The sequence below is a fragment of the Schistocerca cancellata genome, chromosome 3 (genome assembly GCF_023864275.1).
Source record: "Schistocerca cancellata isolate TAMUIC-IGC-003103 chromosome 3, iqSchCanc2.1, whole genome shotgun sequence".
In the NCBI taxonomy this organism is placed as follows: Eukaryota; Metazoa; Arthropoda; class Insecta; order Orthoptera; family Acrididae; genus Schistocerca; species Schistocerca cancellata.
The window spans coordinates 287,945,455-287,969,518 of NC_064628.1; the positions used below are offsets into that span (position 1 = coordinate 287,945,455).

General features: G+C 41.2%; 1 protein-coding gene across 4 annotated transcripts in view; it reads right to left on the reverse strand.

Annotated features, from left to right (window-relative positions):
• LOC126176699 (uncharacterized) overlaps positions 1 to 24,064 on the reverse strand; it is a 120,045-nt gene that overhangs the window by 37,856 nt on the left and 58,125 nt on the right. For all 4 annotated transcript variants that reach the window (XM_049923862.1, XM_049923863.1, XM_049923864.1 and 1 more), the window contains one exon: positions 16,408 to 16,903. In XM_049923862.1, the coding sequence (XP_049779819.1) occupies positions 16,408 to 16,554 (147 nt within the window). In that variant the 5' untranslated portion in view covers positions 16,555 to 16,903. The remainder of the gene's footprint in view (positions 1 to 16,407; positions 16,904 to 24,064) is intronic.

Sequence of the window (24,064 nt, forward strand, 5' to 3'; positions counted from 1 at the left end):
TTATTCATGCTATAATAGCGATTGCAGCAGAGGAAAATTTTAAAGATGGTCAATTCAGTGTTAGAACTGCATTTCTTTAAGTGACTTGGATACAGAAATATACATTCCTCAAGTAGGTGGTTTCAGTGAAGGACCAGATCACGTCTGTAGCCTCAAGAAATCATTGTATGGACTTAAGCAATCACCTCTTAACAAGTTCCACTCATTCATGAAAAAAAGGGCTTTATTAGTTCTACAGTAGATCCTTGTATTTACTTGCAACAAAAAAATTGCTGATTGCTATTTATCTCAATGGTGGACTTATTGCAGGAACAACTCAAACCACAGTGAATTCATCCTTAGATATGTTAAATTCAAAATTCAAAATAACAGTAGGATCTTTCGATTCATTTTTAGGCATGCAATTACAGCAACGAGAGTGTGGCTTGTTTATTTCACAGTGAGCATACACAAAGAAGATTCTACATCATTTTAATGTGGCTGATTAGATACCATTAAAAACTCCCTGTGATAATGAACAATGTGGATTATGTATGTTCTGAAAATCAACTTGGTGATGTTCACAAAGCCTTTAAAATCAAACAAATTTGGAGCGTTATGTACCAATATAGGACTTTGTAACTAATGTGTTTTGATCTCTTATTTTTGATATAAAAGTTGTTCTGTGCACCACAGTTTGATTTAGGGGGAATTATTAAAGTAAATAAATCAGAACTGTGTGTTTTATGTCCTCTCCTATGGTGGTGCTCGGTTTTGTGCCATGTAAAATTCTTTGCTCCTAAGAGTTTCTTTTTCATGCTTTTACTCTATGAAGTTTTGTTGCTATGTATCAACTTTTTAGATATTAAAGGAAGATGATAAATGTTCCTGAAAGTGTGGTGTTCTTGCTATAAAATTATATCCTGAGATCACCACAATAGGGATGGAGGGGGGGGGGGGGGGGGTCACCTTGTCAGGACAGTGCTTTCTGGTCACTGTCAGCTCTCCAGACTTTTGAGTTGCTACTTTTCATTCAAGTAGCTCCTAAATTGTCATCACAAGGCCCCTCCCACAAGATGTGCAGCAGGTGTTTTCAAAAACAATGTATTTTGTAAGCCATTTTTTAAAAAAATGGCTGTCGTAAAGGGACACCCTCCTTTAGCATTACTTTTCTTCAACAGAAGCTATCGATACTAAAAATACTTTCTATCTTTTAAACATGTTGTAATGGGGCACCATCTTCTAGCATAGCCTTTTTTATAATAGAAATAACCGATACCATGTATACTATCGATTCTTGTATAGGTGAACATTCTCGTCTGTTTCAATGAAAGAATTTAGTTTGATTTCGTATGTGATGTATTATATTTCAGGCTAAAATGTATCAAAGAAATTAATTTGGTAGTATTATGTATGTACAGTTAAAATTATTCTTCTTTTAGAAATATTTGAAATTATGAAATTTCTGGCATACTTAAAATTCCTATTATTAATTTGCAGAATCTGACGATATTTATTAAATTTACTTCTGGACTCATTTATAGAAGAATGCTATAACCTGGTGAAAATTCTTCTTTTGTCAAGAAAGTTTATGAACTCTCTTGTTTTGTAAATTCTTTGGAATATTGTGTGTACCGCAGAATGTAAGGAGTAATGGGCATGCCTCTGATGGAAACACATGTGGCTTTAAATTTTGTCTACAACAGTGTAACTGATGGTTGTATGAAAATGGAAATTGTGAAGTCAGTGTGATATAGAAGAATGGGATAAAAGAAAATAAAATCATAGCAAGAGATAGTACTTCATCAGTTATTTAGTCATTTGGAGCCCAGTAAGTTAAAATTTCAGCTGCAATAACTGGATGCAAGAACTGGAGCCAAAACAAGAGAAAATGAAGATAAGTAAAAAGTATTTCTTTTGTATACCTTACATATCTTGATGCTTTCAAAACTTGTGTAGAGACAGAAAAATTTAATAGTAATGTGTGGGAGGATAAGATTACAACTGGGAGCTCAGCCGGGATCTGTTGACTGATAACAAAGTTTTGTCTGTTGCAGAAGAAGAAAGGACAATTATTTGTGTATTTGTAGTTTTTATGTAAATGAACTTCAATATCTTGACAAAAGAAACCCGAGGACTGCCCAACAACATCGTATCAACAGTGACGAGATAATATCAACTATGACAGACTGGACGAACTGAAGGAAGACGTTACAGCTACAATGAGGGACATCAATAATAAAAAAAAGATGAGTACAAACTATTTGAGAAATTAATTTCTTTTCGGTGGACTCGTGCGATAGCTAGGAAAATGAATAGAGATGAGTGAAGTGATGTTGATGTGAAAGCTGTAGGACCCAGCCAGAACATGTTAGAACCAAGTGAAAGTGTAGTTAGCAAAGAAACAGTGAAAACTGATATTTTGCAGTTGATTTTAGCAAAATTGGAGGAAATGAAGACAGATAACTGTGGTGTCACCGCCAGACACCACACTTGCTAGGTGGTAGCCTTTAAATCGGCCGCGGTCTGCTAGTATACGACGGACCCGCGTGTTAAAACTGTCAGTGATGGCAGACCGAGCGCCGCCACACGGCAGGTCTAGAGAGACGTACTAGCATTCGCCCCAGTTGTACAGCCAACTTAGCCAGAGATGGATCACTGACAACTACGCTCTCATTTGCCGAGACGATAGTTAGCATAGCCTTCAGCTACGTCATTTGCTACGACCTAGCAAGGCGCCATAGCATTTAATGTTGAGATTGTAAAACACGTACCGACAAGAGCGATGAATACCAATTGTGGATTAAAGTTAAGTATTATATCAACTACGTACTTTATTTGCTACTATTAATTCCCTTAACTGTTCCAGACCTCACCCCAGTCAGCGTGTAATTAAACGCGTGCATTTCAGCCTCCTCTAGCAACACAGTGTTGGCTCTTCTGCCAACACTTCATATGGCGACGAGTATAAAAAGGGTCTTGTTCTTTCTCCTTGCTTAACTTACTTGTGTCATGGCTTCACCACAATCTCCAGATGTACTGTCCGAATTTTATCGCTTGCAGAATCAGCAGACGCAGGCCTTATTAGATGCCCTTTGACAGCTCGTCCAGGGTCAACGTGCACTGCAAAACGATGCGGCCGCCGCCGCTCCACCGCTACAGCAGCTACAACATGCTGTTGCACCACCTTTTCGTCATTTTGATGCTGCGTTGGAAAGCTGGACGGAGTGGTCACGCCAATTTGGATTCCATCTCGCCGCCTACAGAATTCAAGGTAACGAGCAGCAGCCTCATCTCCTTTCTTGTGTAGGTGTGTCCACCTACCGTGTGATAGTGAAATTGTTTCCCCGATGCGACGTAGCAACTCTGTCCTACGAAGAAATTTTGTCTGCATTGGATGCCTATTTCAAAGAATCAGTTAATGTAGTTGCCAAAAGGTATACGTTCTTTCGTACAAAACGTATGGCCGGTCAGACTAATCGGGAGTGAGTTGCAACTTTGCAAGGCCTTACTAGGGATTGTGCTTTTGAGTGTGAATGTGGACTCCCTTATTCAGATACTATGGTGCGTGATGCAATTGCACAGAACGTTTCTGATGTTCGTATACGGGAACAGATTTTGAAACTAGTCAATCCCTCCCTACAACAAGTGATAGACATATTGGATCGGCAGGACACTCTTGACTTTGCTCAGGAATCATTTCAAACTTCACCAGCCGTGTGTCACATTAACCGGCCCGCCGGGCAAGCTGCACGGAACAGTAAACAGCCCTCGCGCCCTTCCGCGCAGCCACGTGTGCCGCGTAAGCATGCAAATGCAGTGAAATCACGCCCGCGGTGTGCTACTAGACATTCGCATGAGAATTGCCCGTCACGCCAGGCTATTTGCTTTTTCTGTAATAAAAAAGGACATGTTCAAAGTGTTTGCCAGCAAAAGCTCAGAACGGACAGACACAACCATTCCAGGCCCTTCGCTTCGCGCTGGAATCGAACCAAGAATACTGGGGCTCGTGAACCTACGCCCATGGAAATTCATGTCGTTAATGCCACTCCGCCCAGTGCTTCTCTCTCTACCAGTGACTGTGTTCGTCCCACAAAAAGTGTGCGTCGACGGAAATCACGTCAAGTCGCAAGTGATTCTGTATCAGTGTCAGTTCACGTTGCACAAGACAGTCGCTCTTGTCGTCAGCAGGACAATAAACTTTTTGTAGATTTGGTCATCAATGGCAACGTGATACCATTCCAGCTCGATACCGGAGCTGCGGCTTCACTAATCAATAGAGACACGTACCAACAGCTGGGCAAACCTCCGTTGCGTGCCGCAAATGTTAAGCTAACTACATATTCAGGTCACAAGATCCCTGTGTTAGGACAGTGCAGCCTTCTTGCAACATACAAGGGACAAACAAAACTTGTGTCATTTTACGTCCTTCGTTCTTCTTCTGCAGTGAACTTGTTTGGTTTCGATTTATTTCAGTTGTTTAACTTGTCTATAGTAAATCAGGTCCTATCAGTGAACCAGACTGTGCCTTCAGCCAGTGTTTCTCGTCTATGTGAAGAATTTGCAGACATTTTTGCACCGGGCCTTGGTTGCACTAAGGACTATGCAGCACATTTGGAACTGAAAGTACACGCGCAACCGAAATTTTTCAGAGCGCGCAATGTTCCTCACGCATTGCGTGATGAGGTCGCAAGAATATTAAACGATTTGGAATCACAAGGTGTAATTGAACGTGTGCAGGCTTCTCTCTGGGCATCATCCTTAGTCATTTTGCAATAACCTTTTGGAAAGTTGAGACTTTGCATGGACTTCAAGGCAACAGTGAATCCCCAACTTGTGACTGCAACTTTTCCTTTCCCCGCCCGGAAGATCTTTTTGACAAACTGTGCCAGGGTAAATATTTTTCAAAGTTGGACCTAGCAGATGCGTACTTGCAAATACCGGTGGACGAAGAATCCCAGCGCGTCTTGGTGGTTAACAAGCATCTTGGTTTGTATCACTTCAAAAGACTGCCATTCGGGTGTGCCTCTGCCCCTGCATTGTTTCAGCAATATTTACAAACTGTTTGTGCGTCAGTCCCTACTGCTGCAAACTATCTGGACGATATTGTGATCTCCAGAAAGACGGAAGACGAACATTTAGCCAACCTCCGAACATTATTTCAGGTTTTGCGACAGAATGGTCTTCGCTTGCGGAAGGACAAATGTGTGTTTTTTGCTCGTGACTTGCCATATCTGGGACATGTACTCAATGCCCAAGGCATACATCCCAGTCCAGAACACCTCCGTGCCATACAAGACTTGCCTTCGACGCAGAATTTGAAGCAGCTACAGAGTGTGCTGGGAAAAATTAATTATTACCATAAATATATCCCCCATGCCTCTTCCAGCTCCGCTTCATCGCTTACGCCGTAAAGGTGTTCCGTTCGTCTGGACGACGGAATGCGAACGCGCCTTTCGCCAGTTGAAATCGGCGTTGCTTTCCAATACTTGCCTTACGCCATTCGATCCCCAGACACCCCTTTTGTTGATGGTAGGTGCATTGGATTTCGGGATCGGTGCTGTGCTTGCGCACAAAGATGGTTCGCATGATCACGCTATTGCCTTTGCGTCCAAATTGCTCTTGTCTGCGCAAAGAAATTATTCACAGATCGAGAAAGAAGCTTTGGCTCTCGTATTTGGTGTTACTAAGTTTCATGATTTCTTGTATGGTCGTCCCTTTGCCATCATCACAGACCACAAACCTTTGACATCGCTTTTTCATCCGACCAAGCCTGTACCTCCACGTACAGCGCAGAAATTCATTCGCTGGTCTATTTTCCTCTCGCAGTACCACTACGATATCTTGTATCGGTCCACTGCTAAGCACGGAAATGCCGATGCGTTGTCCCGTTTGCCTGTTGCTGAGGATAGAGCATTCGATTCTTCCGAACTTGCTTGCATGTTCATTGATGCGGAAACCAATGACGTGGTTGAATCGTTTCCGATTGATTTTCGTCGTGTAGCTACAGCTACAGCTGCAGACCCTGTCCTTGCTACCGTTTTGCGTTTTGTTGCTACGCAATGGCCCTTGTCAAAGTCACGGATCGAGGATCCGTTGGTTCACCTATTTTTTGCTCACAAGGAGAGACTTTTTGTACGACGTGGTGTTTTGCTGTTGCGTTCTGATAATGGTCAGTCCAGGGTCATGGTCCCACGTTCGCTACAGTCGTCTGTCTTACGGCTTCTCCACCAAGGCCATTGGGGTATAGTGCGAACGAAACAACTTGCTCGTCAGCACTGTACTTGGTTCAGAATCGATGCTGCGATTACGAATATGTGCTCTTCTTGCATGGCGTGTGCCGAACAACAATCCGCACCACCGCGGAAATTCTTTGCATGGCCAAAAGCCACTTCCCCTTGGCAACGCTTACACATCGATTTTGCTGGTCCATTCTGGAATGCTCGATGGTTGGTTCTGGTCGATTCCTTCAGTAATTTTCCTTTTGTTGTCCGGATGTCTTCCACGACGTCTTCTGCCATCATCCAAGCGTTGTTCACTATCTTTTGCATTGAAGGTCTACCACAGACTATTGTTTCCGACAATGGCCCACAATTCATGTCCACAGAATTTCAGTCATTCTGCAAGGCCAATGGTATTCAACATCTGACATCCGTGCCATTTTCACCTCAATCAAACGGTGCCGCTGAAAGATTGGTCCGGACCTTCAAGTCACAGATGTTGAAGTTGAAAGAGTCGCATTCTCGGGAGGACGCGTTATTGCTCTTTTTGTCCTTGTATTGCTCTCAGCCCCGTGATGGTCGCTCGCCGGCTGAGTTGCTTCATGGTCGCCCTCATTGAACCTTGATGTCTGCTGCATCCGCCGCATCAGGTTCCTGTGCAGCGGCAGCCACCTGCTTTTGCTCCAGGTGATGTTGTATACTTTCGCAACTATCGCGGTTCACAGCGTTGGCTCGCAGGGCGCATTCTTCGCTACCTCGGCCGCGCTATGTATCTGGTTTTGGGGGCCTCTGGTGAGGTGCGTCGGCATCTCAATCAGCTGCGCCTCTGTCGTCGCCCGGGTTCTGCCGCTCCCCGTCTGCTTTCAGCGACGGTGCCGTCCGGTCAGCACCCTGGGGACCCATCTACTGGCTCGCCTCATCCCCAGGTGTTACTGACGCTGCCTTCCATTTTGCCCCATGGCGACGTGCCGCCACCGCTGCCGCCTGTTCTACCGCCGGCAACGCCCGCAGTGGACGCGTCGCTGCAACCGCCGGGCGCCTCCCTGGGTCACGCGCCGCCGATCGCTTCCCGTGACCAGTTGTCCTCCGCCATGGAACTCTTGCCCGCTCCGGACCATATGTCGTCTTCGCCTGTCGGGTGCTCCGACTCGATGGAGGTCGACCCTTCGGCCCCTCCTGACTATCTACGGGCGCATACACCGCATGTTGGCGTGCACCCTGGACTAGGTTTTCAGGCTTTTCCTAGCTCCCCTCGGACCGAATAGCCTGGTGAGGGTGGCACAGCCTCACCTGTTGTTATGCTCCCCACCTCGTTGCATGGGGTCCTCCCCACGGCGGGCGGAAGCCTTATAACACAACCGTTCGCCGATTTGCGGGGGAGGAATGTGGTGTCACCGCCAGACACCACACTTGCTAGGTGGTAGCCTTTAAATCGGCCGCGGTCCGCTAGTATACGACGGACCCGCGTGTTAAAACTGTCAGTGATGGCAAACTGAGCGCCGCCACACGGCAGGTCTAGAGAGACGTACTAGCACTCGCCCCAGTTGTACAGCCGACTTAGCCAGAGATGGATCACTGACAACTACGCTCTCATTTGCCGAGACGATAGTTAGCATAGCCTTCAGCTACGTCATTTGCTACAACCTAGCAAGGCGCCATAGCATTTAATGATGAGATTGTAAAACACGTACCGACAAGAGCGATGTACACCAATTGTGGCTTAAAGTTAAGTATTATATCAACTACGTACTTTATTTATACTATTAATTCCCTTAACTGTTCCAGACCTCACGCCAGTCAGCGTGTAATTAAAAGCGTGCATTCTGGCCTCCTCTAGCAACACAGTGTTGGCTCTTCTGCCAACACTTCATATGGCGACGAGTATAAAAAGGGTCTTGTTCTTTCAATAACAATAGCAAATTTAGTGCTGTTAATGATCAGCTAACCAAAATAAAAACAGATAACACTACAAAATTTAGTGCAGTTAATGAGCACTGAAATAAGGATGGACAATGATAGCAAATTTACTTCACTAAAACAACAATTAAACAACCTAAAAACTAAAAACAATTGTAAAATGGACAGAGTACAATACCAAATAGACCAACTCAGTAATCAGGTTTTGGAGCTAAAAAATGGGTTGTCAGATTGATTAAAAAGCGTGGATGAAAAAGTCAATGTATTAGATAATAAATTTATTGTTTTGGAAAAATAGTTAGTTGCACAAACTGCAAATCAGGAGAAGAATGTTAATGATGTAAGTGTTCAACAGAAGGCCATAGATAAAAAAAATGGAACAGAACTTTAGTGGTTTAGATTAAAAAATTTCAGTGGTTCAGGAAAATTGCATTCACAACAATCTGTATTCAAATAATAGTATTGCATGGTCCAACATTCCAATCAAAAGTTTTCCGTCAGACAATTTACATCCAGTGGATTTTTTGCAACCACTGTAGAGACAGTTCTGTGTCAAGCATGGGTGACAAACAAAAGATTAAATTTGTTAAAAGATGTCTTGAAGGTGAAGCTCTGTCTTGGGTAAATTAAGTTTTGGTAATTTAAAACAGTGGGAAACACACCAAAGTTTCAAAAAAAGTTTTTTAAATAAATTTTGGTCAGGAGCTGAACAAAGGAGAATTAAAAGTGAATTTATAAATGGTCCAAATTATTGGAATAGGGATGGTACTCTGAAAGAGTTTTGTAAGAATCAACTTAAGAAACTAACTAAGGTTGGCACACCATTTGACGAAATGACTTTGACTGATTGATGCACTCAAAAGGAGATTTCCAGAGAGATTGCTGTGGGATTTAGTACATGGACCTGATGATTGCTTTGAACAATTTTTACGAAATGTTGACAGGCTGGGCTGTAGAAAGAAGCATGTACCATAATAATTGAAATGATAGAGATCACAACCTCAGCAGAATAGGAGTAATGGGCATAATCACGGTCAATTTAATAGAAGAAATAATCATCGAGGTGGCCCTTCAGGAAATGGCAATCTGCCTTAATGAAGGTCTACAGTTTTGGGGTGAGGAAACACAAGTACAGGACCCCAATTTACACTTACAATTAGACAATAATAACAGGTATCTGAAGTTGAACAGAAGGAACATCAGATTTCTTGTTTATGTTTTGATCAAAAGTTTTGGAACACTGTGTTTAATTATAATAATGTAGGTACTAATCACAATCAGAATGTGAGAGTAATGAGAATTTTGATGTAGTGTGTACTAATGATTTCTTCTCTTGGTCAGAAAACAGTGTTATTGATGTATGTAAATCATGTTATGACTGTATAGGATCTGAACTAGGTGGTATTTTTGAGTAGATGTGAATGAGAGCTGTGAAATAACTGAGGTTGGTGTGTCTGAGACTGGTAGCTTATTGCAAATGAATGTAGGTAAGGTAGGTGACCTTGATAGAGGTGAGAATTGTGTTGTTAATGATTTTGTTGGTGCAGTAATTTTGGAAGAAGAAGATGATGATGGTGATTAGTATCAGGTATTTGTGTAATTCAAGAACAATAAAGTTTCAGAGTTATTTGTGAATGATGTTGACAATACACATAAGGTGAGTGATGTATGTGATAATGAAAGTGTGAGTCATCATATACCAGTCCAGTGAAAGCAGTTTTTCATTACAGTCATGTTGAGTAATGATCCAAACAGTAAAGTTGAGTTATCTGTAAGTCTAGAGAATAAAGTTGACAACTTTTTGAAGTTTGTTTGGGACCAGATTGATGATAACATAGATAAATGTGCATTCTGGAATAACTTATCTGTGGTTACTCAAAAATTCTATTCAACTTAGCGGAATGAAGTGAAAGAAGACCTAAGTAGGAAGTTTAATTTTGACAGTAATATAGTTTGTGTTCCTTCTGTAATAAGAGACATTAGTTGTGCTAAGGAATCCATTCACTGTGTTCAATCTTTACCTGACAACATGAGAAACCAAACTAATACTATGATACAAGTAAAGTTCATAAAATCATGTAAAGCATTTGATAAAACTGAAAGCAATCTTTTACATGAAGTGTCTAATAACATAGATGATGATTCAGATTTTGGGTGTCTTTACATTAAGATTAAGATTGATTGATGCGAAGGGAACTGTTTGATTGATACAGGTAGCCCAATTTGTGGTGCATCTGATCAATTTAGGGACAAGATTAAGTACAGTAAGAATGCCCATTGTACATGTAAAGATAAGAGGAGCTACTGGTAAGCAAAGCAAGTATGTAAAATGTCAAGTACTATTAACATTTAGTACATGGGACAAAACCTTTGAACATGGGTGCTTAATGAACCATTGTCTGGAGGAATATATACACTATGTTTGCAGCTTCATAAGACTATATAATTGTGTTTTGTTTGTCATGAATTTAGTATGTAAGATGATGTGATTTCTAAACTTCTGTCTTAACTATGGACTGAGTTAAAATCTATGATACACTGTATAATTATGTTTTGTAATAGATTTGTGCTTTAGAATTTGATACATATATGCCAGGAGACTAAATGAGATCTTTTTGCAATTTTGAAATGGGACAATGTTCATAATTTGTACTGTAACAATTAGGAATAGCATCCACGCATATCTGTGTGTATCACCTGGTTAATTAATTTTTTTCACTGTATTTAACTCTGTTTATTAAAGTTTCATACGTGAACACCTTTTAATCTCAACTGATGTAAATGCTACATAATTGCTTTTGGAATGTAAATAGGGAGAGCACATGTTCTGTGATATGATGAAGATATTTAACAGCATATTTAGTGCATAAAACAATGTTTCAGGATTTTATGTGAATGCTAGACAGGAAGTTACCTGTCTGTTGGAGTGTGTAATGAGAAGTCTAGGGAGAAAACAAAAAGATGTGGGTGGATCCACTCCCCACACTGCTGTATGGCTGTACCCTGCTGGACCAATCAACTTACAAGGCATCATAGGTGCTGCCTAATGTACTCAAGCATCTGTCAACTACATCAGTGTTGTGACAGAGATATGTAAATTGTTAGCCAAGACTGCCAAAGACAGTGTTGTTCCAAATAAATCCATGTTTTTTCAAGTAGAGGGATTAACTTCCCAATACATTATGCAACATGAAATCAGTAGGTATTTTTTTTATCAATTATAAACGAATTTTCTAGGCTACTATGTACACTGGTTAGTTTGTATGAACCATTAGCAAGTAGTGTGGAAGACATTTACTAGTATAGACAATATAACAAGATGTATACACTCATTTTGGTCCTCAAGATACTTGATTATGTCTTCATTCAAAGCTATTTGTGACTCTGTTTACCTGTATTCATCCTTAGTACTGCAATACTGTATCTGACTGAAACTTGAGTTGTGGCCAGACTCATGCTTAACTCTGTTTCGGGTACCCTGGTCATCATGACTGTTAGTGTGTATTCAAGGAGAGTGTGCAACTATTGATGGAGGCTAGATGCTTCTTATAATTACTCTTGCATATGATTGAACTTATTGATGTGATTATGAACTTGATTCATTTTGTCATGTCAAAACATTTTTTGCTGGTTAGTACCCAGTGTGGTCTGGATTCATGGGTTGGTCCCCACATCATAAGCTTAGCCCCTAATATTTTTTCATTATTTTATCATTTCATGAGTCAACATATCCTTAAATACTATGGTTTATGTGGCGGATGGCTTTTGTGCTATATTTCTACTCATAACTGAGTATGTTCTTCTGGTCTGTACCCGTCGTGTTTTTCGAGTCGGCTCACTCGGTCCTAAACTTAGGCTCTGAATTTTTTCTCTTCTCTTTTGAAGATTTTGAAGGTGTGATTTTATGGATGTAAACTTACAATTTGTAATTCTAGTAATTTACATTGTCTCTGCATTTATTCCTGTAGTTCAGTGTTGTTATGTTGTAGTTTTGACTTTGTACTATTTGCCTTGTTACTGAATGTTCCAAAGACCTGACAATCAGAATGCTATGTCCTGATATATGTATAGATTATGACTTGTGCGGTAGATATTTTCGTTATGTTTTCTGCAATGTGTTATGTATAAGATACCTGTATACATTTATATTCTATCTTTTGGCATCATTTTGTACACCGTTTGGCAAACCTTATAGTCTGTCACAAAAAATTGCAAATACATTGCTTCCAAATTTTGTGAGGGGGATATTGTAAAGGGACACTCTCCTCTAGCATTACTCTTCTTCAATAGAAGTTATCAATACCAAGAATACTTTCTGCCTTTTAAACACGTTAATATTATCTCAGCTGTTTAACTAAAAGAATTTCATACAATTTTGTACACAATGTGGTATATTTCAGGCTATAATTCATAAAAAGAAATTGTTTTGTTGTTATAGTCAATATATGCTAGCTTTGAATGTACAGTTAACACTCTCTGTACCAGGCCTATTTTATGCACCCGTCCCTAGAAACCGGGCAATTTTACCAATATTAAAAAAATTACTGCATCAAATCTACTGTTTGGATTGTGGCAAATTTGGTACCATCTTGAAGCTGCACATTTCTACTTTAATTCTGAGTGAAAGAAACTACTTTACAATGCACAGCTTTAAGGTACAGTTATAGAAATCACTTAGATGTTTTAAGAATTTAGAAAAAGTCATACGAATAAGGGAATACAATTGTGATTTATTTTTAACCAAAATTGTGGCACTACATTACATGTTTCTGATAGTATACAGTATTACATATAAATTTCACACAGAATCATATTGTTTTTTAGTGTGGAAAATTTTAAAGCAAGGTTCCAGGCAGAGTGCAACGCCACACTGTTCACATTCGTATCGTGTCTCTTTGCGAGAAGCCTTGCCACTCTGTTTCTTGCTCCTGGAACTGCACACGTGACACACACGAGCAGCATACTTCTTAGTAGTTGCAGGTATGTGCTGCAAAAAATGTCTCTTTGTTAGCCGACCTACAGTTCCTTCATTTCTTGGAATGAATTCAAGTGTGTCGTCTTCAACAAGCTGAACTGCAAGCACTGTTATAAAGTCTGTTATTGTAATTTTCTTCCTGTGCACTGCATTGTACAGCCAAAATGCATTTGATACTCCCATAAGCAGCAAATGGAAATATAATTTTCGCCACCATTTCACAGTTCTGTGCTGGAACGGATTGTACTGCAGGCGTTGGTCTCCAATATCCACTCCAATTTTATTGAGGTTGTAATCAAGTACCTGAAGTGGTTTCAATACTACAGACCCATTTCTCTTAGTATGCGTACCAAATGTTGCTTGATGCCTTGTAGACAATGTATACACATCTCTCTTATCTTTCCACTTCATTGCCAATACATTATCTTTACGCCGAAAAGACATTTCGCCCTTTTTCAGCTTAGCAGATACTAAATCTTTAGGCAATCCTTTCCTGGATTTGTTCACAGTACCAACAGCTCCAGTGCCTTTCTCTGCCAGTTGCTGAAATAGCTCTGGACTGGAATAAAATCGATCTAAATACACAGTGTGGCCTTTGTTCAGCAAGCTGCTGTCAGACAACAATCGCAAAATAACCGCAGACGAAGAATTGTCAACAATATGCTTACCAGCATAAACTTCAAAATTTACAACATAGCCACTACTGGCTTCAGCAACAGCATATACTTTCAGTCCATACTTATGAGGCTTATTTTGCATGTAAACACGGAAACTCACACGACCTCGAAATGGGCAAATTCCTTCATCAATTGTCACTTTTTCTGAGGGACGATATGCCTGGATACATCGCTCCTTCAAATTATTATAATATGGCAAAACTTTGTAAAGTGGATGAAATCCATCTTCGCCTGGTTTTTTCTGATTTGAATTGTCAACAAGATGCAAGCATGACAGTATCTGAGTGAAACGCAAACGGCTCATGACATGGGGACAAAAGTTACAACTAAGAACAGGATTAGTGCTCCAATGGTCCGCAATTTTGGGCTTTTTCGAAACACACATGTGGAAAATAATACCCAAGAAACGCCTCATCTCACTTATAGTCACTGGCTTCCACGAACTCAAAACTGAATGGGGCTTCAGATTATTTCCTCTTCTTTTCTTCTGTATTGTCTGTGATGCATACAAATTTGTCTGTCTCTTGAGTTCATTTACGTCACTGTCAGTAAGGAACACTTTACTGCAATCCAGTACAGAACTCGACTCATCAATATCCACTAGTATCTGCCTGGGTGTCGTGTTGACAGGCAGAGGTCGGTAGGTGTCAACTGCAGTCCACTCACTGTCTTTCGGATACGGCACAGCTGCTGGATTTGAAGCAACACCTTCAACATCATTCTCGTCTTCATCTGAAGACAAACTGTCATCAATCTCGTCTTCTAAAAAGAATATCACATTATGTGTAACTACATACATCGTTTACACATGTTCAACAGATATGTGCGTACTGCACAATTACGTGGAAAATTCGGAAATACGTACCTTCAAACACACCATTGCATTCAGAATCGTCTGAATCACTCTCTACATTATCCAGAGTGTCGCTATGATTGATCAAATCCGCAATTTCTGCGTCTGATAAACCGCGCCGAAACATGATGACAAACAACTGAATGATATACAGACTGAGAACGCAAAGATAAGTTTTAACATGAATTACAGCGCTGCCGTGACATCTATGGACGCATTTTGTTAATAAACATCTGAAAAACGTATAGCGCTGGCCAAACCCGTAGAAATAACGTTGCAGTGTTTTGAATGAAATTAAATGTAGCGGCCCGTAAATTTTACGGGCTTGGTGATTTTCGCGCGATCCCAGGCCCGTAAATTTTACGGGCTTGGCGCTTAGAGTGTTAAAATTACTTTTCTCTTAGAAACATTTGAAAATTGCAAAATACCTGGCAAACTTAAAATTCCTGTTATTAATTGTGCAATCGCACAATATTTATTATGTTTACTTCTTGATTCATTTATAAAATAATGATACAAATTGGTGGAGACTCATTTGTCAAGAAAATTTGTAAACTCTTTGGAATATTGTTAGTACCACAGAATGTATTAGTAGTGGGGATGCATTTGATGTGATCCAATGTGTTTTTATTTCTGACAATAACAATGTAGTTTTCGGTTTTGAAGAGGAAATTGTAAAGACAGTGTGATGTAGAAAAATGTGAAAGAATAAAAATCAACATAGAAACAGGCAATGCTTCACAAGTTATTTCATCAATTGGAACCATGAGAATCTACAATGTCAAATATTTCAACTTCAAGAATCAACCCCTAGACGTGAAGAACTGGAGCCAACTATGAGAAACGAAGGTAAGTAAAAAAGTTTATTGTAAATCTTACTACTCTCAGAGATTATTAAGAGTTTATTATGATGTCAGTGACAATCAACAAATGAGGGAGGGGTAGATTACAGTGTCATGACAGCCCCATCATTATTTACACTTGGTTGCCTAGTCCATTGACACTAAAAGAGCTGCATATTAAGGCAGTCATATTATTATCAAAATACACATCACAAAGAAATGATTGACTATCCCTTTTGCTGGATTAAGCAAGAGTCATAACAGCTATATGTAGCATGGAGTTAAACTGTTCGCTGGACTGCCTCCAGACACACACACTACCTCCTGAAAACTTTCAGAAATGTTATATGAAACTGGCTTAAAAAGAAGGTTTTTTTTAGGCCACAGCAGAATACTTGGACTATGAAAAAGATCTTAAATTTTACCTTATGCTTGCTGTACATCTGCATGCAAATATGCATGAATAAACTGCTATCTTTATTACTCAGTTACATTATTAGATGTTTCTTCACATCTTTTTAATTTGTACAAACTATTGAAGTTAAAGCATGCAAAATAGGTGCTACAGAGGACTGTTGGAGATTGTATGGGTACATCATCTAACTAATGAGGAGGTACTGAATAAAATTTGGAGGAAAAAGAATTTGTGACTCAACTCAACTAAAAGAAGGAATCAGTTGAAATGTCATGTTCTGAGACATCAAGGAGACACCTACTTAGTGTTGGAGGGAGGTGTGTGGGAATAAATTACAGAGAGAAACCAAGAGTTGAATACAGTAAGCAGGTTCTAAAGAATATAGGTTGCAATGGTTCTTTAGTGATGAAGAGGCTTGCAGAGGTTAGAGTAGCAGAGAGAGCAGTATCAAACCAGTTTTCAGACTGAAGACCAGTCTGCAGGTTGTGCAAGTGTTCGATACAAAGTCAAAAATGGAATTTCACTGACCTTTTCAGGACGTATCTTGTATTCTGGGACTCTGTCCATCAATTTTCGCATGTCCTCCTTTGACTGGACTACACTACGAGACAGGTCCAGCACTTGAGGAGCTTCTTTCTTTTTCCCCAGCAGATCATCAAGCTTGATGGTTGCCATTTTGTTGTTGTTTTTTTTTTACTTTAATATTTACTGAATAAGTTAACAAAATTAGCATAGGCTATTAAGCAGAAAGAAGATTCATCCTTAACTATTTTGTTTCAATTCGCTGCAAGAGGTTTGTAAATATTAATCTTCTTGTAAATATAAATCTTCTGCTACAGTCACCTTCCAAATTAACAGAAAACTTGTGCATATGATGACATGAAAGTCTTTACAGAAATTATTGTGTGCTGTTCAATGATCATCTGTGATGTAAGTAAGCATCACTGGTCTTCACAACGCAGTAGCTTCCATTTCCACAGTTTAATTTGAGCAAGATGTTTCTATTTCTTCAAAGAACAGATCCCTGGAATTAAAGAAAGACAATTCATCTCATAGGATTCAAAACCTTGAATTCTAGAATTATTTGTTTTACAACATATTGATATACAATTACTTGGCTACAGCTGGCATTTCACTTACATAAACTGTATGTTCAAGGATGCAGAAATATTTGACCAAAGACTGCATCTTTTGCAATAGTCCAATGATTGTTATAATATTAAATACTCTTGAAGAAAAGGAGACCACTCACTGAAAAGCAGGAGAGCTGAGTTATTGATAGGCCCACACAAAAGAAAGAAAACTGGCTAGCCTCACTTTTGGAGAAATCCTCTGAAGACCTAAACACCCCCCCCTCCCCCCTCCGCGCGCGCACACACACACACACACACACACACACACACACACACACACACACACACACACACACATCTCTGAACCTACAAGGTGCTGGCTGGAAGACCTAGAGTGAAACACCCCCCCTCCCCCCTCCACACACACACACACACACACACACACACACACACACACACACACACACACACGTCTCTGAACCTACAAGGTGCTGGCTGGACTGAGAGTGCCAATGCTTTGTTTCTCGGTAGGTGCACTGGTTGTGGTGGGGGTAGTGTCAGGTGGGATGGGTAGAGGGAGAAGGAGATGGGAGACAGGGAGAGGGACTGTGGGTGGTGGCTAGTGGCTCAGAGGGAGGCAATTGGTTCAGCTAGGAATGTGTAAGGGAGACGTGGCTGGTATATTGGCTAGGCAAGTAATGCGTGATTGTAGAGGTCATTGGGAAGCAGCACACACTGAAGGCGATGTGGGAACATAAGTCCAAAGATGAAAGGGGAAACTGTTGGGTGAAGGGTTTAGGGCAGTGGGTTACTTGAGATTGAGGCCAGGATGATTATGGGAGCAGAGGATGTGTTCTAGGGATAATCCTATCTGCACAGTTTAGAGAAGCTGGTGGTGGAGGGAAGGATCCATATGGCCTAGTTGTGAAGCAGCCATTGAAACTGAGCATGTTGTGCTCAGCAGCGTGATGACTGTTTTTGGCAACAGTTTGGCATTGGCCATTCATCCTGGTGAACAGCTGGTTGGTAGTCATGCATCGTTTGTGCAAAATATGTACCTAAACACGATTTACAGGACCAATAAAGAAATACAAATACAAATGCAAAAAGCTGTGCAGTGTTTGCAGCTGAGTTGGTACATGACATGTCTGCTTTCACAGGTGACCTGGCCTCTGATGGGGTAGGATAAGCCTCTGACAGGATTGCATTAGGAGGTGCTGGGTGGGTGGATTGTGCAGCTCTCTGCCGCATGGATATGATCCCCTTGGCAAGGAGTTGGGATTGGGAGTGGCATAGGAATGGACTGGGACGTTGTGTAAGTTCAGTGGGTGATGGAATACCACTTTAGGAGGGCTGGGAATGATCTTGGATACGATGGAGCTCATTTCAGGGCAAGATGAGAGATAATGAAAGCCTTGCTGAAAGAGTGATATTGGGTGACGAGGGGGGGGGGGGGGGGCATTCCTTTGTAGCTGACTCTTGGGGGTGTGTGAAGATGTGGCATGGGAAATCTGTTTGTGGACTGCATTTGAGTGAGATTACCTGTCTGTGAAGGTCTTTGTGAGGCCTTCAGCATATTGGGCAAGAGAGTTCTCGCCACTGCGGATATATCATCCATGAGCGGCGAGGCAGTATGGAAAGGACTTTTTGGTGTGGAAAGGATGGCAGCCATCAAAATGCTGGTACTGTTAGTGGTTAGTTGGCTTAATACAGACAGCAGTGTGTATGGACCCATCAGAGAGTTGGAGGTCAATGTGCAGGTGTGTTGGCATTAGGAGAACCAAGTGAAGTGGATGGGAGAGAAGGTGTTGAGGTTATTAAGGAATGTGGCTAGGGCATCTTGGCTCTGAATCCTTATCATGAAGACAACATCAATGAACCTGACCCAGACTATGGGTTGGAAGTTTTGGGAGGCTAGGAATGTTTCCTATAGATGGCACATAAACAGGTTGGCATAGGAAGGTGCCACGCAGATATCCATGGCCACAACCAGACAGTTGCCAAGAACAAAGTGACCCGGTAGCACAACATGCAGCTGAACAAAACATGCTCTACTTTAATGGTTGCTTCACAACATGGGCAATCCAGATCCTCCCCTCTGCTACCAACTTCTCTGAACTATGCATATGAGAGTTATTCCTACAACACATTCTCTGCTCCCGGAGCTGTCCTCACCTCAGTGTCAGGTAAACCACTGCCCCTGCACCCTCCACCCAACAGTTTCTCCCACTTCCTCTTACTGTCACCCCCTCCCAACTCATGTTCTCACATCGCCTTCAGCGTGCGCTGGCCCACATTGGTCCCTACAGTTGTGTATTACATGCCAAACCCAAATGCCTGCCACTCCCCCCTTCCATATTCCTAGCCAGCAAACTGATGCCTCCTCTGAGTCCCTATCCATCCACCCCCAGTCCCTCTCATTGCCTCCTGCCTCCTTCTTCTTCTGTCCACCCGAGCCAACACTACCCCCAACACACACAGTCCACCTTTCCACAAAGGATAACTCAGAAAGCTTGTAAGTTTTCTTTGTTCGTGTGTGCCTATTGACAACTCAACACTTCTGCTTTCTGGTGAGTGGTCTCCTTTAACCCAAAAGTATTATTTTCTACACGAACATTCCTACAGCATTGATTTTTGAAATATGCTTTGTGAGACTGTACTCTAGCCTAGAATGAGAATTACAATAATCATGTTGTTTAATCCCATATTCAGCTGCAGAAATACAAACATTTTATTCTATACACTGCATTTTAAACAAAGCAGAAGTGGAGTCAGTTGTGTAACTACAACATATAACCTCCTTATTCCATCTGTGTTGAGAAATGTCACTAAAATTAAAAGAAAGGGTAGACTAAAAATGGGAAATTGTGTGAAATAAGAGTGTACAAGGATGGTGGACAACATACTGTGTCAGAAGTGTGAGCATTGGGACTAACTGGTTTCCACAAACATAAAAATGTTGTGAGGTATTGTCAGCACATACATAATTTACAAAATTTAATGGACTTGAGATAAAGATTGTCTCAGGTACTGAGTGGTGGGTTTACAGCTTATTGATAGTAACTGGCATTTGCCTCACCACAGCTGTTATTAAAATGGCATGTGAAATACATCATTGTAATTAAACAAACTGACAATTTAATGATTAAGTCATACAACAAATTCCATTAAGATTACTAAGCAGTGAATGTATAATAATGAAAATATATTGGAAGTAGAAGCTCATTTCAGAACTGAAAATACAAAATTAAAATGTAATACAGTAATCTTTCAGAATTCAGTGCTACACAAGTAATATGGGACTTTAAAAAATAAAGAACAAAGGTATATTTCAAACAATTTCAATCATACAAGGAATGCAAGAGCTCTTCAAAATTTGAAAGTAATGTACATAATAATTTGTGAACAATATATTTAAAGACAGTGATTTGTTAAAAGATTGTCTTCTCTAAATCACTTTACTAACAATTGTCTGATGAATATCAACATATTCTCAGTGTGGATTCGAGATTTCATGTTGTAGGAGAATTAGTGAAAAGATTTCAGTGTCAAGATAATTGATTACATTGGTGACATGACGCAAGAGATGTACAGCCAATTTAAGTTGTACTTTCTCACTAGACAACCATACAATCTATATGAGGACTGATCAATACAGTTCAAGAGAATGAGACAAAATTATGTCTTTCCTATTAAAAATGTATGCAGGATTTAATTCCACCACTGGTTCATTTAATAAACTGTGTTTTCCAGGAAGGCATATTCCCCAGTAATTTGAAGCTGACAATTGTGTGTAGCCTTTGTTTGAATGTGGAGATAGTAAACTTCTCTAAAACTATAGATTTTTGTTCTAATTTCCCACTTCAGTAAGCTTTTTGAAAACAGTTTAGGAAAACACTTGCTGGATCATTACAACATAAGGACACATTAGGGGGTTTTCCACATAGTTTCAGAGCAAGGAGGAGCACAATATCAGCAGCTGTGCAGTTTATGCATAAGTCTCTACAAGAAAACTGATGGGAACATTTTTAGACCTTCCAAAAGCTTTTGACAGGGTAATTCACTGCAAATGGTGATCTCTATGGAAATATTATGTGCCTACTAGAGTCATATTTGACAAATAGGCAACAACACACTGAAACTGTCTATGACAATGGGAACATCATGGACAGGAAAATGTTCAGAATGAGAACAATTAAATTTGGTGAGCCACATTGCTCAATATTACAACCTTTATTATTTTTCATTTATGCAAATGACCTTCCCAAGATTCACAATAATGAACTACTCTTCACCATGGATGCCAACAATACATTTGGTCTTGCTGGGAAAAAGATTCAGGTAATCTTAACAAGGAAGTGCAAAAATGAATAGGGAAAATACAAGATCATTTGGAAAGTGAAAATTTAATGGTTAATTTCTCAAAAAGCAAAGTAGTGTACTTTCAGTCTCATGGATCAAATAACCAAAAAGTGACAAATGGAAGTCCACTGAACAACACAACCATTGTTTGCAACTACACTCCTGGAAATGGAAAAAAGAACACATTGACACCGGTGTGTCAGACCCACCATACTTGCTCCGGACACTGCGAGAGGGCTGTACAAGCAATGATCACACGCACGGCACAGCGGACACACCAGGAACTGCGGTGTTGGCCGTCGAATGGCACTAGCTGCGCAGCATTTGTGCACCACCGCCGTCAGTGTCAGCCAGTTTGCCGTGGCATACGGAGCTCCATCGCAGTCTTTAACACTGGTAGCATGCCACGACAGCGTGGACGTGAACCGTATGTGCAGTTGATGGACTTTGAGCGAGGGCGTATAGTGGGCATGCGGGAGGCCGGGTGGACGTACCGCCGAATTGCTCAACACGTGGGGCGTGAGGTCTCCACAGTACATCGATGTTGTCGCCAGTGGTCGGCGGAAGGTGCACGTGCCCGTCGACCTGGGACCGGACCGCAGCGACGCACGGATGCACGCCAAGACCGTGGGATCCTACGCAGTGCCGTAGGGGACCGCACCGCCACTTCCCAGCAAATTAGGGACACTGTTGCTCCTGGGGTATCGGCGAGGACCATTCGCAACCGTCTCCATGAAGCTGGGCTACGGTCCCGCACACCGTTAGGCCGTCTTCCGCTCACGCCCCAACATCATGCAGCCCGCCTCCAGTGGTGTCGCGACAGGCATGAATGGAGGGACGAATGGAGACGTGTCGTCTTCAGCGATGAGAGTCGCTTCTGCCTTGGTGCCAATGATGGTCGTATGCGTGTTTGGCGCCATGCAGGTGAGCGCCACAATCAGGACTGCATACGACTGAGGCACACAGGGCCAACACCCGGCATCATGGTGTGGGGAGTGATCTCCTACACTGGCCGTACACCACTGGTGATCATCGAGGGGACACTGAATAGTGCACGGTACATCCAAACCGTCATCGAACCCATCGTTCTACCATTCCTAGACCGGCAAGGGAACTTGCTGTTCCAACAGGACAATGCACGTCCGCATGTATCCCGTGCCACCCAAAGTGCTCTAGAAGGTGTAAGTCAACTACCCTGGCCAGCAAGATCTCCGGATCTGTCCCCCATTGAGCATGTTAGGGACTGGATGAAGCGTCATCTCACGTGGTCTGCACGTCCAGCACGAATGCTGGTCCAACTGAGGCGCCAGGTGGAAATGGCATGGCAAGCCGTTCCACAGGACTACATCCAGCATCTCTACGATCGTCTCCATGGGAGAATAGCAGCCTGCATTGCTACAAAAGGTGGATATACACTGTACTAGTGCCGACATTGTGCATGCTCTGTTGCCTGTGTCTATGTGCCTGTGGTTCTGTCAGTGTGATCATGTGATGTATTTGACCCCAGGAATGTGTCAATAAAGTTTCCCCTTCCTGGGACAATGAATTCACGGTGTTCTTATTTCAATTTCCAGGAGTGTATTTGGCATGTATGAAGGTACTAAACTGACTTGAAAACATCAAGTTAATAATGTGTGTAATAAGCTAACATCTAATCTATATGTCTTAAGGAGGATAACTCCATATCTAAATTCAAAATTAAGTATAATAAATTTTGGACCAGGAGAACAAGGCTAAGTCAAATGAAAATCTGAGCAGAGGGGCATATATAATTGGAAAGAAAAAGCATAAGATAGAAGCATTTGGAGGCAACATGTGAGATTGGAAGTCTTAGAGTCCCCTGGAAGCCAAATAGAACCTTTTTTGTCGTACAATATTATAATTCAAGGTGGAACATATCATACATACATCAACAGAGTTTTTGTGTTAAAGGAAAGTAACTTAAGTGTGAGAATACACTGTGTATAGATATATTTTTAATTTGCATTATCATGGCTGTATAGGCAATATATATGTTCCAAATGATTACAGTGGTAATAAAGGAAAGAAAAACTTCTAGCAGAAAGGTACAATTTCATGATTATAATAAAGAAGTAAGGAAGACTTTTACTTAAACTGTAGAAGATTCAGACTAATTGAAAGCAGTCCATATGTGAAAGAGTCCTGTACTATAACTCATAAATAAATTTTAGGAGAGACCTCAGGAAATGGCTTACAGCAAAGTATCCATATGACCCAGAACCGATCAAGGAGCCAGATAAAAGTGAAATCTAAAGTATTGCGCTCCTACTGTTTTGTTAGTATTAAATGTCCTTGTATATCTTAAGAGTATGTGCACTTTAAATCCACAGTGTTGTGCAGTTAATTTGCACATGAAAGGATTACACTGAGGCAACAAAAGTCATGGGATGCCTGCAATATTGTTCAGACCTCTTTTTGCCCAGTTTAGTGCAGCAACTCAATGAGACAAGGATTCAGCAAGTTACTGGAAGTCCCCTGCAGAAATATGAAGCCATGCTGCCTCTATAACTGCCCATAATTGCTTAAGTGTTGCCAGTGCAGGATTTTGTGACCGAACTGACCTCTCGATTATGTCCCACAAATGTTCAATGGGATTCATGTCAGGTGATCTGGGTAACCAAATCATAGGAAACTTTTTCACATGGACTATCTGAGTATATATGACAGCTCTGCCAATGCACTGCCCTTTTACACCTTCTGTACATGGTATACCACCATCTGCATGCGTG